The following is a 13,410-nucleotide window of genomic DNA, read 5'->3' as shown; positions in this document are numbered from 1 at the left end:
AACATAGTTGTAGTCACATAAAATGTCATCATGGGATCATTTGTAAACTCAACACAAGTCGAGATGCATTGTATAGGACCATGAGTGGTAGCATCTGTATGACTTTTTTGGAAGTTTGATGCACTGTAAAATAAAGCTGCTTTTTAGAAATGTTTTTGTGCCCCATTAACAGTGACCTACATTATAATGATTCTCCTCACACTGCAGCGAATGTTACTTGTTTACAAATGTCTTCTGTGTCATTCACGGAAGCACTTAGCGGCTGATTTGAAACTGAAATGGTAAAACTGCAACGCTAAAAACCACTCTGTCATTCCACCGTCACTGCCAGTCATTTGTGTTTACAACCACTAGTTAACGCACAGCTCTCAGCATCATTGTCAACATCATCAGCATCACCAGTATGAGAACAAGGCCATTTAGTAGCATGGTGGCTTGTTCTAATGGATATTCATGAAAGTGAATCATCCCCTCCATTCTCGCTTTTCTATTTTCCTTGTCGTCAATTCTTACAGCCACTTAAGTAGAAACAGGCCTACGTTGCCAGTCAAACATTTGTTTAACACCTTATATTTTAGCATATTTTGTCAAATGTCAAGCAAAGGGATTGTGGTCCACTATAAATACTTTAACAAGGTTGAAGCTGAAAGAGCAACGTCTGTTTACGCTACTTCAGACTGATTAGATACTTAAGATAGAAAACAACATACGTGTACTTGTCTCACACCCGGTGCTGACTCTGTCTATGTGGCTTCAAGAGGTTTCAAGATTTATTTTTTACCCTTAATTTTAGCAACACATTGCTTTAAGTTCTCACTTCTAGCATTCATCAAATGGTTTATTACACACTATGAAAGTGGTTGCAAGGAAATATAAGTGTTTATTAATGTATTTGTCAACAACTGTAACTCCTGGGGACACGCCTTGAGCAGAGGATTTTGTAATAAAGCAAAACATCACTGTACATTGATAAACACACAAAAGTCCTTATATATATCTATACATATGTCCCAGTATTTTACATATCTGTGTGTAAATGGATTTACTGTGCGGCCTGAATACGTATCTATGCAAGACCTGTAGGCTAAATACAATATCAATATGAGACAACATACAATAGCCCATATGCAATAGATTATTACCAGGTACTATCATTGCTGGCTCCATTTCTAGTCTGTCTGTCTATCTATCTAGCTGTTCATCTGTCTATCTTTCTAGCTATCTATCTAGCTGCAATCTGTCTATCTGTCTTGCTATCTATCCTGAAAAGGTCTACACAGACAAATAGAAAGTCACACGGCTGGATAGATACACCTGAGAGTGTGTGGGTGAAACCTCAGAGCTGTTTTTCTCCCGTTTGTGAAGACATTTTCCTTAGTAGAAGCCATGTGACTGGTGGGTGAGTGATAGTGTAAGTAAAATTATTTCATGTCCTCCACCCTTCCATCCACACATCCTCCTCACATCAAAACACTGCCAGCCTTCAAATTCAAATTGATGTCATATTTGTTTCAGGCTGTGGCTTCAGCTTGGTGTTGTCTCACAAAAAAGAAAAACAAACATCGGTTCAAACTGTGTGCGTTACTCTCAGTGTTGGGGGGATGTGTGCGTCACTTACTGTGAAGTGGGCTTTCCTTCAGCTGATGTTTAGTCACTACCACTGTATCTGAATATGAGCTGAAGGGACTGCAAAGGAAAATGCCCCTCAGATGGAAACAATTGAGCTTTGAGCTTGAAGAATGCAGATGATTATGTTAATAAGGATGATCTTGGAAAATAGTCAAATCACAGTTCTTCTGTAGAATTTCATCAAGTGAGTAGTTTGTTCCTTTGCCAAGGTTTAACTGAACTGTCTATAATTCAGTCAGTTTTCGAATGTGACATCTGTGCTAACCTTCAATAAGCAATAAAACTTTTTCTGAATTATTATAAACACAGCTGTGGTGGATTTTCAATAACTGATATGATTGTATGACTGTATGTGTAGGTGATGATATAATGTTCCACTGAGTTTTACTGGCAGAGGAAGCAGAACACAGATAAAAAAAAAAAAAATGCTGCTCTGCTGAGAAAATTTTAAAATATGTTATGTCAGCATTTTGTTCAGCGTAGAGGTTCAGACACGAGAACATGACTGTGTGAATCTGAGATGCAATAACTAAGTGCATAATAAATATTGCTTTCCGGAATATGCATCAGGCTTGTGAGATACTGCATCTTATTTTTTTGTATCACTTCAGCAGAAGTTTAGGCCCGGATGCTGAAATTTTTTTTTAATTTTCTCTTCTGTATATTCAGTGATTTTTACTTGACCTGATTTGTACTCTCTTGGTTTTTTTAACCCATGCACAGGGTTTTGCATTTGTAAAATAAAAGTCAAAAATTGAAATGAATGGCGCAAGCATACACTCTACACTTACAGTCAAACACTGTCTCTGCAAAGTTGATTGCAGTGTGCTCTGTTAAGGTGGAATGGAATCTAATGTTTAATATGTTGTCTGCTTTAAATTTCCACACTCTCGCTGACGTCTTTTTGCTAGAATGAAATAAGACAAAGATCACATTTGCTGCACTTGTTTCTTTGAAAATGACAAAATATTCCATCCAGCTTTTTACAACAGTAAGAATGAAAGTATCAGTCTGTGTGAGTGTACGTGTGTGAGTGTACGTGTGTGTGTGTGTGAGAGAGAGAGAGAGAGAGAGAGAGAGAGAGAGAGAGACAGAGCAGCAGATCTCTGATTATAATAATAAAACTCTCAGTATAACTAGGTTTGACGGAAACATCTCAAATATACAGCATAGATGTAATCACAGTGTACCCATTTTTCTCATTGTTGAATGTATTTTTCATCATCCCATCATCATCCTTTAAATACACTGTTACAGTTCGGGGTTTTAGGTTGTATTTTATGAGTTTGTGATATTTTTAAGGTAAAATGTTAATCTGAAAAGTAATTAGCCACTGTAGCCGCCACTGTACAGCAGATGTAGTGGAGTAGAAGTAGATGGTGGTGTTGAAGTGTATTGCATTGCACAGAGAGGTGTTTCTGTTATTTCACCTACCCTCGCTGATGATAATATAATATAATATAATATAATATAATATAATATAATATAATATAATTTATCGATTCAATCAACACCTCTCTGAAACAATAAAAAGAAACTGAACATTAAAACCTTCATGAAGGTAGGGATTATTGCAGGACTATTGCTTTAGACTGCTTTAGTTTTATCTAGTTGTACCTAATACGCTACCAACTAAGTGTATATGATTATGCTGCTCAGACACCGCTATCTCCCTCTACTGGGCGGAAAATGCAATAAAAAGCTGCAAAACCCGTCAAACCATTGTTTTGCGCTGCTCTAGCGACTATACGGTACCGGCGCAGTGCATTGTGGGATACATATTAAGATGGAGGCGGCCGTTGGCAGCATGTTGAAGTCGTAATAACATTTATTTTAAAGTGTTACAGCTTCGTAGGAGGCTCCAGTTTATGCTCCATTGTTATAATAAGAAAGGGACCCAACTGGTGTCAGGTCCCCGATTGACGTGAAAACAGGTAATGTCAATAATACTGGCTCTGATATCGTGTGCTAGCTAAAGCTAAAGCTAAAGCTAAGGGTCAATGAGAAGTTCAAGAGTATACCGACCAGCTAAACATGTTAAAACATCGTCAGTACGCGTCGAATAGTGTGTTTAGTTGACTAGTTTGACTGTTTACCTTTCATCGGTTCATATCTTACCGTAGAAAACATGTCCGTACTGGGAGGTTTGCTGAGAGCTGGAGCGTCCCTCTGTCAGTCTGCTGGGACCCTGCTGCACGCAGCCAGGAGCATCTCCACTGGTGAGCACTGTTACTGGTTTCCAACACCTCGGCCCTCTCTCAACCAGTTTGTTTTATATGACATTGACATTATTAGATCCTTACAATATTGATAGAACAATGTGTAATCAGCATTTTTCTGTTGAGGCTGGTCGAAGTGGAGCTGGTTTTTAAGCATTTTACTTGCAGTGGAGAAGTTTAGTTTACTGGTTCTCACCCTCCAAAGGCTCACAACATAAATTTAAGGGGTGGTGGGGTGGTTAATGGGGTGGGGAAAAACAAAAAAATAAAGTCAAGTCACAATTGTATTTATTTATTTATTCATTTATTTCTTTGATTTTTAGGTTTTTACTTTAGAAGGAAAATCACTCCTTAGTGGGACTGCTACTAACTCGAACACACCTGACATTGGCCCCAATTTTTTAAATGTTTTATTATTGTTTAATTATGTATGTATTTATTTAATTATTTATCTTAATAACTTGTGACATGGCAAAATGGTAGGAAACCACTTAATTTATTCTTTAGCTAAAATTGTCAAATAAATGTAGTGGAGTAAAGAATACAGTATTTCCCTCTGAAATTCAGGAAAGTAAAAGTATAAAGAAGCAAAAAGAAATACTAAAACAAAGAATAAGTACCTCAAAAGCACAGTACTTGAGTACATTGTAGTTCAGTCAGTGGGTTCAGTGAATTACATTCTGCCACTGCTTTTGTTCATTTTTAGATGACTATGCCTTGCCGCTGTCGGATTAGATAAATTCAGACAACAAGACCTAATTGATGAAGCACCCCAGTGTGTCACACCAGCACAAGAAGTTAAATTACAAATGTATGTGCAGGTATAAACAGGTTAAAGAGTAAATAACAAGTAGAAAAGTGAATTAGAAAGTTAGATACATCACTTAAGGATAGTGTGCTGAAATGTGCTTTATGTGGTTTAATGTAGTTAGTTAGCCCTGCAAATATTATTGTTTTCATTATTGAGTAATATTTCATTTCATTTAGTTTTTCCAAATTGATTATTCATTTAAAATGCCCGTCACAAATACCAGAACCCCAAGTTGATGCTTTTGTTTTTGTCTTGTTTTTCTCTGTCTTATCAACAGTCTAAAACCCAAATATTTTAAATTTACAATGATACAGAACAAAGAAAAGCAGCAAATCCTTACATTTAAAAAGCAGGAACTAGTAGACATTTGTCATTTTTGCTTGATATGTGGCTTAAAGAATATATTTTTTTAAAAAATGTTTTTTTAAAAAGGAGTATATGTGCAAAAGATACTCCATACTGACTGCCGATGTGTTGTTTTCAGGTACATGCTGCCGGGTCAGGATGCATGCCATCCCTGAGCTGAAGAAGGTAGACAGGTGGACTGAGAAGAGGAGCATGTTTGGAGTTTATGATAACATAGGCATATTAGGTAAGTGCCCTGAGCCAGTTAAGGCTTGTTAGAGACTGTTAGTGTCTTGTTGAATGAAGACAGTTTCAGGTTAACTGATGTACTCTACGACTATGAATTCAAATGTTTTTCACATGATTATGTTACTGATTTAGAGTAGGATGCACCAAAAGTCCTGTGTTAGGCCATGATTTGAATTACTAGACTTAATTTAATCCATTCTCTGTCTGCAGGAGAATTTAAGGCTCATCCGAAAGACCTCATTAAGGCACCCTGCTGGTTGAAGGGTTTCAAAGGTAACGAACTGCAGCGTCTAATTCGAAAGAAGAGGATGGTGGGAGACAGAATGATGACTCTGGACAGACACAACTTAGAGAAGAGGATCAGTTTCCTCTACAGACGCTTCAACCGCACCGGCAAACATCGCTAATATCAAACAAACTGCTCTGGCACATACATCAGACCAGCTATTAAGGACTGTTGGAGTCAAGTGGAGTGATTTCATTCTGTTCCTGTGCTGTATATTGCCATTTTTCTAAGTTATGTGCATGTAAAGAGAACTGAGTTGTGTGTTTCAGAGTAGCATACTTCCTGTTCCTGCATTTATTGTCTTTGATCCTATTAACAATTTTCATGACAAACATAAAATACATGATGTACAATCTTGAAAATACATTTAAAAAATGGACTGGAAAATAAGCCTTGTGTTTTCCTTCCAGCCAATGTTAACTCCCTTAGAATACATTAAAAAATTATGAAATTGTGATTTTTGTGAATTTTTTATATAAAAATCAATAGATGGATTGATGTTTGAGTTTGGTCTAAGGTCAATGAGGCCATTTAATTGAGGTGTTTATTAATATTTTCCTGTACAAGGCCATATACCATATGGATAAAAGGGTATGGATGCCCACACATAACATAAGGGATTAATGAACATGTTCAAAGAGTATGGACACTAATATGCCACTATAACAGCCTCCGGTCGGCTGGGAAGATTTTCAACAAGACTAGAGGCTGGCTGCAGAGATTTGTTCATTCAGCCATAAGAGCATCAGTGAGGCAGCTCACTGATGTTGGGTGATGAGGTCAGGCTCACAGCTGGCGTTCATCCCGCAGGTCTTGGATGGGGTTGAGGTCAAGTTCTTCCTCAACAGCCTTTGACATCTATTTGCTTAGACCTCCTTTGTGCACAGGGGTATTGTTATATTGAAACAGGAAAGATTGCAAACACAAACTTTGGGCACAATGTTGAAAAAATATATCTTAGATGCTGTATATATGTTGTCTGAAATATATAGGAAATTACAAAACATGCACTTGTACAAAAAATTTTTACTTAAAGGTTTATTATGGGTTTATTTCCAAGTAGGTTTTTGCATACAAGGGATTTGTTTTGGTGCATAACAATAAACATAGTAAGAAAAAATATAGAGAAAGACAATATCATATTTACAATAAAAATGTGAAAAAATAATAGAAATATGTACAATGTTCTTTCTTCAATTTTTTGCCTTTTTATTCTGAAATATTGGTAGTTACAGTTATCTAGGCTTCTAAAACCCGCAGGCCTACGGATAAGAAATCTATGAAGACACATTTTGTGACAGTTTGGGTTGTCAGAAGACATTGCTTTGATTGAAACGGCCTGAAGCCAGAAGGTCTGTGGGGCACTGGTCTAAAACACTGTCCACTGGAGCTAACTTCTCCTTAAATTGAACTAGTGGGCCTGTAGCCGAAAACACGACAAAAAGATATAAACTGTGGCGTCCACATACATCAGCCCATGTATCTGTGATGTACTTCTCTCCCCCACTGGCCATGTTGTCCTGAGACTTCTACCTGTTTTCAGCGATTGACTTGACTCCTCTCACGTTTCCTAAATGTGCAGAGAGTTGAGAATCAAAATGGAAACGGAGTGGAGGCTGTAGGGCTCAGAGGTAGGACACCGGCAGGAATTAAACAAGAGCATTGCAATGGGAAATGTGACACGGGAGCAGGAGGAGGAGGAGGAGGAGGAGGAGGAGGAGGAGGAGGGAGCTGGGAGAATCCCAGGCCAGGGAGGAAACAGTCGAGTCAACACTCTGTAGGCATCCACTGTACCGCAGTGTCGTCCTGCCGCCCCATCCGACACAGAGAGCTGCAGTACTGCAAAGTGTGAGGGGAGAGAGAGGGGAGGGGAGGGGTGGAGAGGAGAGGGAGGGGGGTACCGCACTGTCGTTACGAGTCCAAGTGGGGAAGGCAGGAGGAGAGACGCATTATTGCAGTAGCCTACAGTGTCATAACACTTCACACGGACGAAACTCCCGCACTTCTCCCAAAACGCACGTCCAGTCGGCGCGGAGAGGAAGAGAGAGAGAGAGAGAGAGAGAGACAGAGAGAGGAGGGGGTGAAAGAAATCAACCGCATTTCCATGACTGGACTTTTTTTTTTTTCTTTAATTTTGAAATTGCACGCATTTGCCAGCGGCTTTGAGAAGAGGCAAGTCAAGCACCAGCCAATCAGTGCTGCGCCTCAGCTTCCAGGAGCAGCTCTATAAGGACTCAGCATCACTTGGAGGAGCTGGATGCAGCGCTGCGGGAATCTAAACGTCCCCGGATTTCTCTTGAGTGGATTATAATTCAGAGCAATCTCCTACTCCTTCGCTCTCCGGCCGAGTCACACGGTGAACTATCAGCAGACCCGTCTTCGTGTGTCAGTATTGCGGTACTTTGCAGGCGAAGATCGGCTCCACTGCGCCAAGACCCCTCCGCCTGTTTACTGTCAGCGCAGCGCTTTCATTCACTTTGCCCATTGAAAATTTGGACTTTACGTTTGGACCAGTGCCCAGAAATTCACGTCTCCCTTTTTTTTTCTGTGATCTTGCTGTTTTTTTTTTTTTTTGTTTGTTTGTTTGTTTTCTTCTTCTTCTTTCGTATTGTACTTCAAACCCTCCCTCTCCTGCCTCAGAGCCCCTCACCCCTCCTCCGCTGCCCGTGAGTCAGTTCAAACAGCTGCATAGAAGATGTGAGTATTAATGCGGCTTTTTCTACTGCGCTCTTTTTTTTTTTTTTTTTGCAGGAACATCAAACGGGGACGGGGGAAATGTTTATTCAAACCCGTTCATTTCTTTGTACGTTTTCCATTGGTTCGTGTGCAGCTGGAGTGATTTCTTTCAGCCTGACGGATTCTGCTGACGCAAGTAAAAAAAATTCCGTCCCAGCATCACTAAATTATGTATTCAAGCGTTGGCTGCTGTCACTGTAAAGCACTAGGTGCAGCTGTTCTTCGATCATTTCACACCACAGATTTTTTTTTTTTTTACAGACTGAGTTTATTATAGATTATATCGTGGGTCAGAGGGTTTGAGGGACCGTGGGGTCATTACCTGATCAGTGCTGACGATCACGAATGAAAAGGACGTTTCTGTTCCTCATCACTAAATTTCCTTTCATTTCTGTGATTTGTGTTGAAGTGTCCTGCAGCTGAGTCAGCGGCTGCTCTCCCGAGGAGCTTGTTTGCTCAGTTTTACACCTCCTGTACCCCCCCCCCCCCCACCCCACCCCCCCGCTGGATTAACCCTTTCCTCTTTTCTGCATATCACTTTCCAGCCTCAGCTTTTAATTCCCCCCACCCCCTAATTTTTTTTCACCAAAATCTTATCCCCCATCATCCTCTGTCTTACAGCAGGCGCCTTCTCGGGCAGGACTTTCTTTTTCTTGCTCCCCATATGTGTCCTATATTTTCTCTCTTCCCATTGCATCTTCTAATTAGACACCCCCCCACCCCCACCCCCCACCCCCCCAACACACACACACACACACACACACACACACATACACCTGCAAACAGTTTTTCTCTTTTGCTATGTGTTGGATTTCTCCAAACTGGCTTCATCCCTCCTCTGTCTGACAAATTCATTTCATTTTCTGCTTCAGATGATGAAAACGTTTTGCTTCTCAGCCTGAACTGCAGTTATCAATTGTCTGAATGTATAATGTTAATATCTTCCATTCATCCTCCTCCTTGTGCTTCCTCTCAGGTCTGCCCCAGATGCCGCCCCAGCTGGAGCCCCCGGTGCTCCAGGAGCCCCCGGCGCGGATGGAGCCCCAGCCGGCCCACCTGCAGGCCCACCCAACACCAGCAGCAACCGCAGGCTACAGCAGACACAGGCCCAAGTCGAGGAGGTGAGCTGAACCAGGCCAGACTAAGATTCTGAGTCAGAATTTGATTTGACATGTAAGGAGTCAATAATAAAACAGTTGGAGAAACTCATCAGTGGCTTAATTGTGAAACTTATTTTATATGTAGAGTGCTCATACTCGGCCAGAGATAGACAATCATAAAAAAGCGCTCTCTGCTGTAATTTGCAAATAGATTGCAACTACTCATTTATCATATGTGTGATATGTATCTCCAGAAACCCTCTGTCCCCTGTGCCCTCCTTAAACCATGCTTGTCATCCCTTGTCATCATCCCCTCCACACCACTGCTAAATTCCCTCTCACCTTCACCGCTGTGGGCTAGGTGGTGGATATCATGCGGGTGAATGTGGACAAGGTTTTGGAAAGGGACCAGAAGCTCTCGGAGCTGGATGACAGAGCAGACGCTCTCCAGGCCGGAGCCTCCCAGTTTGAAAGCTGCGCAGCCAAGCTAAAGAACAAGTACTGGTGGAAGAACTGCAAGGTGAGCACATTATTGTAGCTCCATTTAACAGACTGCTGTCGCTGAAAGAAACACATAATGCATTAACAATATACCTACTAGTATGTGGTGTGGTGCATAGAGATATATCATGGATATACTGTAGAGCTAATGGAGGTTCTAAATTAACTGTGACTCCTCAGCACTTTTATTTTAAAGCATCACACAGCTGTTCAAGCTGAGGGTGCGTTGAGGCGAACACAGCGCTTGTTGTGGGGATGCCGTCATCCTGCTCTCCGCACACTGATCTGTTAATGAGCTGCTGCGGAGGACTGAACACATGCTTCAGTGAATAAGTCTGTTACTGTAGAGTTCTCACTACAGATGCAGAAATTCTTACGGGATTATATAACTGAAGAAAAATCTCAAGTATTCATTGCTTTTGTTTTTCTCTTTGCAAGCACCGAACTCCACAAAGAGTTAGGCTATAGTTTGTGTTACTGTAGATTCCATTATCAAGGGATGCACGCTTCTTTTTTCAGATGATGATCATGATGGGCATCATTGGAGTCATTGTGGTTGGAATAATATTCTGTAAGTAGAAGATCTTGAATCCTAAACAAAGATGTATTGGTTTATTGGTTGACAGACAGGTTGATTTTGGTTGTATTTCCTTTAGCAGATAAAATTCATTTTTTTTAATGTAGTTCATTACGCGTTAGCTTTCCTCCCAAATTGCTAATTTATATTTATAGAGAAAAAGATCCTTTGTAGATGGCAGCTATTTATATGGCATTAATATGCAGTATATTATATATTAGGGTTGATGCAATAGTGCTGTTAGTTTTGCAGGAAATTAAGATACAGAGATGGTTCCTCTGGTTTTGTTAAAGGATGCTGGCAGGTATAAGGCAGCATCAGCATATTATTTTCAATGTCCTCTCTAACAAGCCCACATCTGGCCTGCCTACTTCTGCTCTGATTGTCAATTATTCATGACTTTTTATTACAGTATTAATTATTGATATAATCCCAATTTTACCCTTTCTTTAAATACTACACAATAAGGAGAACTCAGTGTGTTCTGCTTTAAGTAACATGGTGCCAGATTCGTTAGACTAATGACTTGCTCTCTCCTTCATTCACAGTGTACTTCTTCTACTGAGCTCTGCCCATCAATACAGATGGATACGGACTTGAGAATGACAAGAGAGGGAAGAGAAAAAAAATTTAAAAATAAAACAAACGCCACTTCTCCCCCTCTCCCCGCCTCTCTTCACACAGTCTTCCATCAAACCATCTTGCACTTACACGACAGTAGTGTTTTATAGGTGTCTCTGCTTCCTTTGTCCCCCCCCCCCCCCCTTTCCCTCCCTTCTCATTGCTTTCTTCCACTGTTTTGGCGTGAAGTCTCACTCACTCTCTCCTGCCTCTGCACCTCATGTATTATTGAAGGCAGGCGGAGTAAAGAGGAAGAAAGATCGGGAAGGAGGGAGAGAGAAAATCCTTGTGACACTGGAACACACAGGGCTAAGCCCACTGAACAGAGCTATGGGGGGGGAAGGTACCATGTACAGATGGAATGAATGTGTGCAGGGAGATTGAACAAGAGTTTGCAGTCCCTTCTACCCCCGATACACCAAAGCTTGTTCATCTTACCTTTTTTGAGTCCTACATTTGTAGATTGATACTGACATCCCAAACTAACACACTCCTTCTGTCACCACTACCTTCATAGCTGCTTACTAACAGAAGCTCATGTTAGATTAAGATTATGATCCTTTTTGTTGTATGTGTGTGTGTGTATTTGTGATCCAAAGCATTGTAGCTAATAGCTAAGTTTTAGCTGATAGGCTTTTATTAGTAGCTTTTTTTCTTTTCCTTCCCTGCCTAACTTTATCTCTGCAACATTCAGCGATGACTAGAAAAGAGAAATGTGGAAAAAGACTGTGTGAGAGTTTAGGTAAAGGAAGAGGTGATTCAGGGAGAGGTTGTAAGAGCATTGCAGCATTTTTCTGTATAAATAAGTGAAACTTAATTCTGGACTGATAAGCAATTTATTGATAAATTAATAACTATGCTCCATTTGCACTGGGGTTTTTGTACCACAAGTGGCGGCATAGTCGTAGTGTGTATGCTTAGTGGCATAGTAATATGCACAGCAAGGGAAACAAGGAAGCAGCCACTAACAGACAATCTACTGTACACGTGAACTGACCGCTCCGACCCAGAGGAAGGTCTCTCAACTCTGACTTGGACAGAGTCACAGCCATAGACAGATGAATGTGTAGCGTCACATTTCAAACAGGTATAAACGTCCACTTGTTTTGAGAGTCGTGCTGACACAGTGTTTGTTTGATTGTTGTTGTTTAAGTCGACCTGATCTCAAGCAAAAGCAGGCAAATGGGAGAAAAGACTTGATTTGGAACCTCGGCGCCACCTGGCCCTCCCGCTCCCCCCTCACTCACATGAAAACAGACTCAACTGTCACCTTCAGTACGATAACAGTCAAAATGAGGTGTTTGTTCCTAACTTGCATGGCAAACGGTGTCCATAGTTTTGCCTATTTGTGTGACCTGTGTATCTGCCATTTCTGAATCTAACTGCCGACTGTACATTTTCTTTTGTTAGTGGTTTTAAGGACCTATGTATATTGTCTTTCTGATCTGATAACTACTGCTTATGCAATGCAATGATGCTCAAGAGTTTGCCAAAATTTGAAATTCATTTGCTTTTGAGAGAAAAATAATATTCAGAAACTGCATACAGCTGTTAAAAACATGTAGTATTATATGAGTAGAACCATAGTACACATCTGTCGGACTATGCTGAAAATGTGTTTATAAATTCTTTCAGGTTTTGTGGGGGATGTCGGATATAAAAGAAAAGCTCAGTTTCCTCTCTTTGGACTGATTTGAAGAGTTGATAAAATTGTGAAAATGCAAACAACCTTACATGCAAAGTGCATTTATGCATAATTGTAGCGATTAGCCAAGATCATATGATGATATTGTGCAACAATATTATTAGGTAATTACCATGAGATATGAGAACGTGTGATCTACAACCTGAAAATGCAGTGAGAGATGCAACTGGATTTGTGAGAACAAGTGCATGCTTACCACTTTTGCTGATGCCAATAAATAAATCAATAGAACTGACGGCTGATCTTTGTTATATTTTCTTGATATATTGAGCCACTTAAGACCTTGTTGTTTGAAGACATTTTTCCACAATTCACTGCACGTCGGTCGATGCCAACTGTGTCAATATACAGATTCTGAAATAAAATTTGCAGAGTCTTAAAATCCTTCCTTGTGAAAGGAAAATTGCAAAAACAGCTACAATATCAATATCACACACACACACATATACAAAAAACAAAAAACGAAGAGAAATAGGCATTTAAACACAAGATCAAAATGGTGCCAGTGAGAAGGAAATGGGAACAGCACAACAAATAAAGACTTCTTTAAAACAGTCATTTGAGGCTTTAAACCAAGACATTGACATATTAGTCTGTGTTAACAGATTAGTAACAATCTGAGCTCTGACAG

General features: G+C 40.2%; 2 protein-coding genes across 2 annotated transcripts; both read left to right on the top strand.

The window, feature by feature from the left end:
* The first annotated feature begins 3,385 nt into the window (after window positions 1–3,385).
* On the top strand, window positions 3,386–5,996 carry mrpl51 (mitochondrial ribosomal protein L51). The gene is made up of 4 exons (XM_071468276.1): window positions 3,386–3,563; window positions 3,753–3,848; window positions 5,144–5,251; window positions 5,464–5,996. Exons 2-4 carry the CDS (start codon window positions 3,758–3,760, stop codon window positions 5,658–5,660), a joined length of 396 nt encoding a protein of 131 aa, XP_071324377.1. The 5' UTR covers window positions 3,386–3,563; window positions 3,753–3,757; the 3' UTR covers window positions 5,661–5,996.
* A 1,424-nt stretch (window positions 5,997–7,420) lies between these two features.
* Window positions 7,421–13,014, top strand: vamp1b (vesicle associated membrane protein 1b). Its single transcript, XM_071468277.1, has 5 exons — window positions 7,421–8,236; window positions 9,252–9,396; window positions 9,737–9,895; window positions 10,396–10,447; window positions 11,002–13,014. Coding segments are annotated over exons 1-5 (375 nt in total). The 5' UTR covers window positions 7,421–8,234; the 3' UTR covers window positions 11,019–13,014.
* The last annotated feature ends 396 nt before the right edge of the window (window positions 13,015–13,410 follow it).

Source organism: Trachinotus anak, unplaced genomic scaffold (genome assembly GCF_046630095.1).
Source record: "Trachinotus anak isolate AG129_WGS33_773 ecotype Australia unplaced genomic scaffold, CSIRO_AGI_Tana_v1 ptg000032l, whole genome shotgun sequence".
NCBI lineage: Eukaryota > Metazoa > Chordata > Actinopteri > Carangiformes > Carangidae > Trachinotus > Trachinotus anak.
This window is presented reverse-complemented; position numbering and strand designations above follow the sequence as displayed.

Excerpts from the sequence above, each read along its gene's own strand:
- mrpl51 (XM_071468276.1), top strand. The coding sequence starts at position 3,758 with ATGTCCGTACTGGGAGGTTTGCTGAGAGCTGGAGCGTCCCTCTGTCAG. Across the intron at positions 3,849-5,143 it reads AGCCAGGAGCATCTCCACTG|GTACATGCTGCCGGGTCAGG; the intron begins GTGAGCACTGTT and ends TGTTGTTTTCAG. Across the intron at positions 5,252-5,463 it reads TGATAACATAGGCATATTAG|GAGAATTTAAGGCTCATCCG; the intron begins GTAAGTGCCCTG and ends CTCTGTCTGCAG.
- vamp1b (XM_071468277.1), top strand. Across the intron at positions 9,397-9,736 it reads CACAGGCCCAAGTCGAGGAG|GTGGTGGATATCATGCGGGT; the intron begins GTGAGCTGAACC and ends GCTGTGGGCTAG. Across the intron at positions 9,896-10,395 it reads ACTGGTGGAAGAACTGCAAG|ATGATGATCATGATGGGCAT; the intron begins GTGAGCACATTA and ends TTCTTTTTTCAG.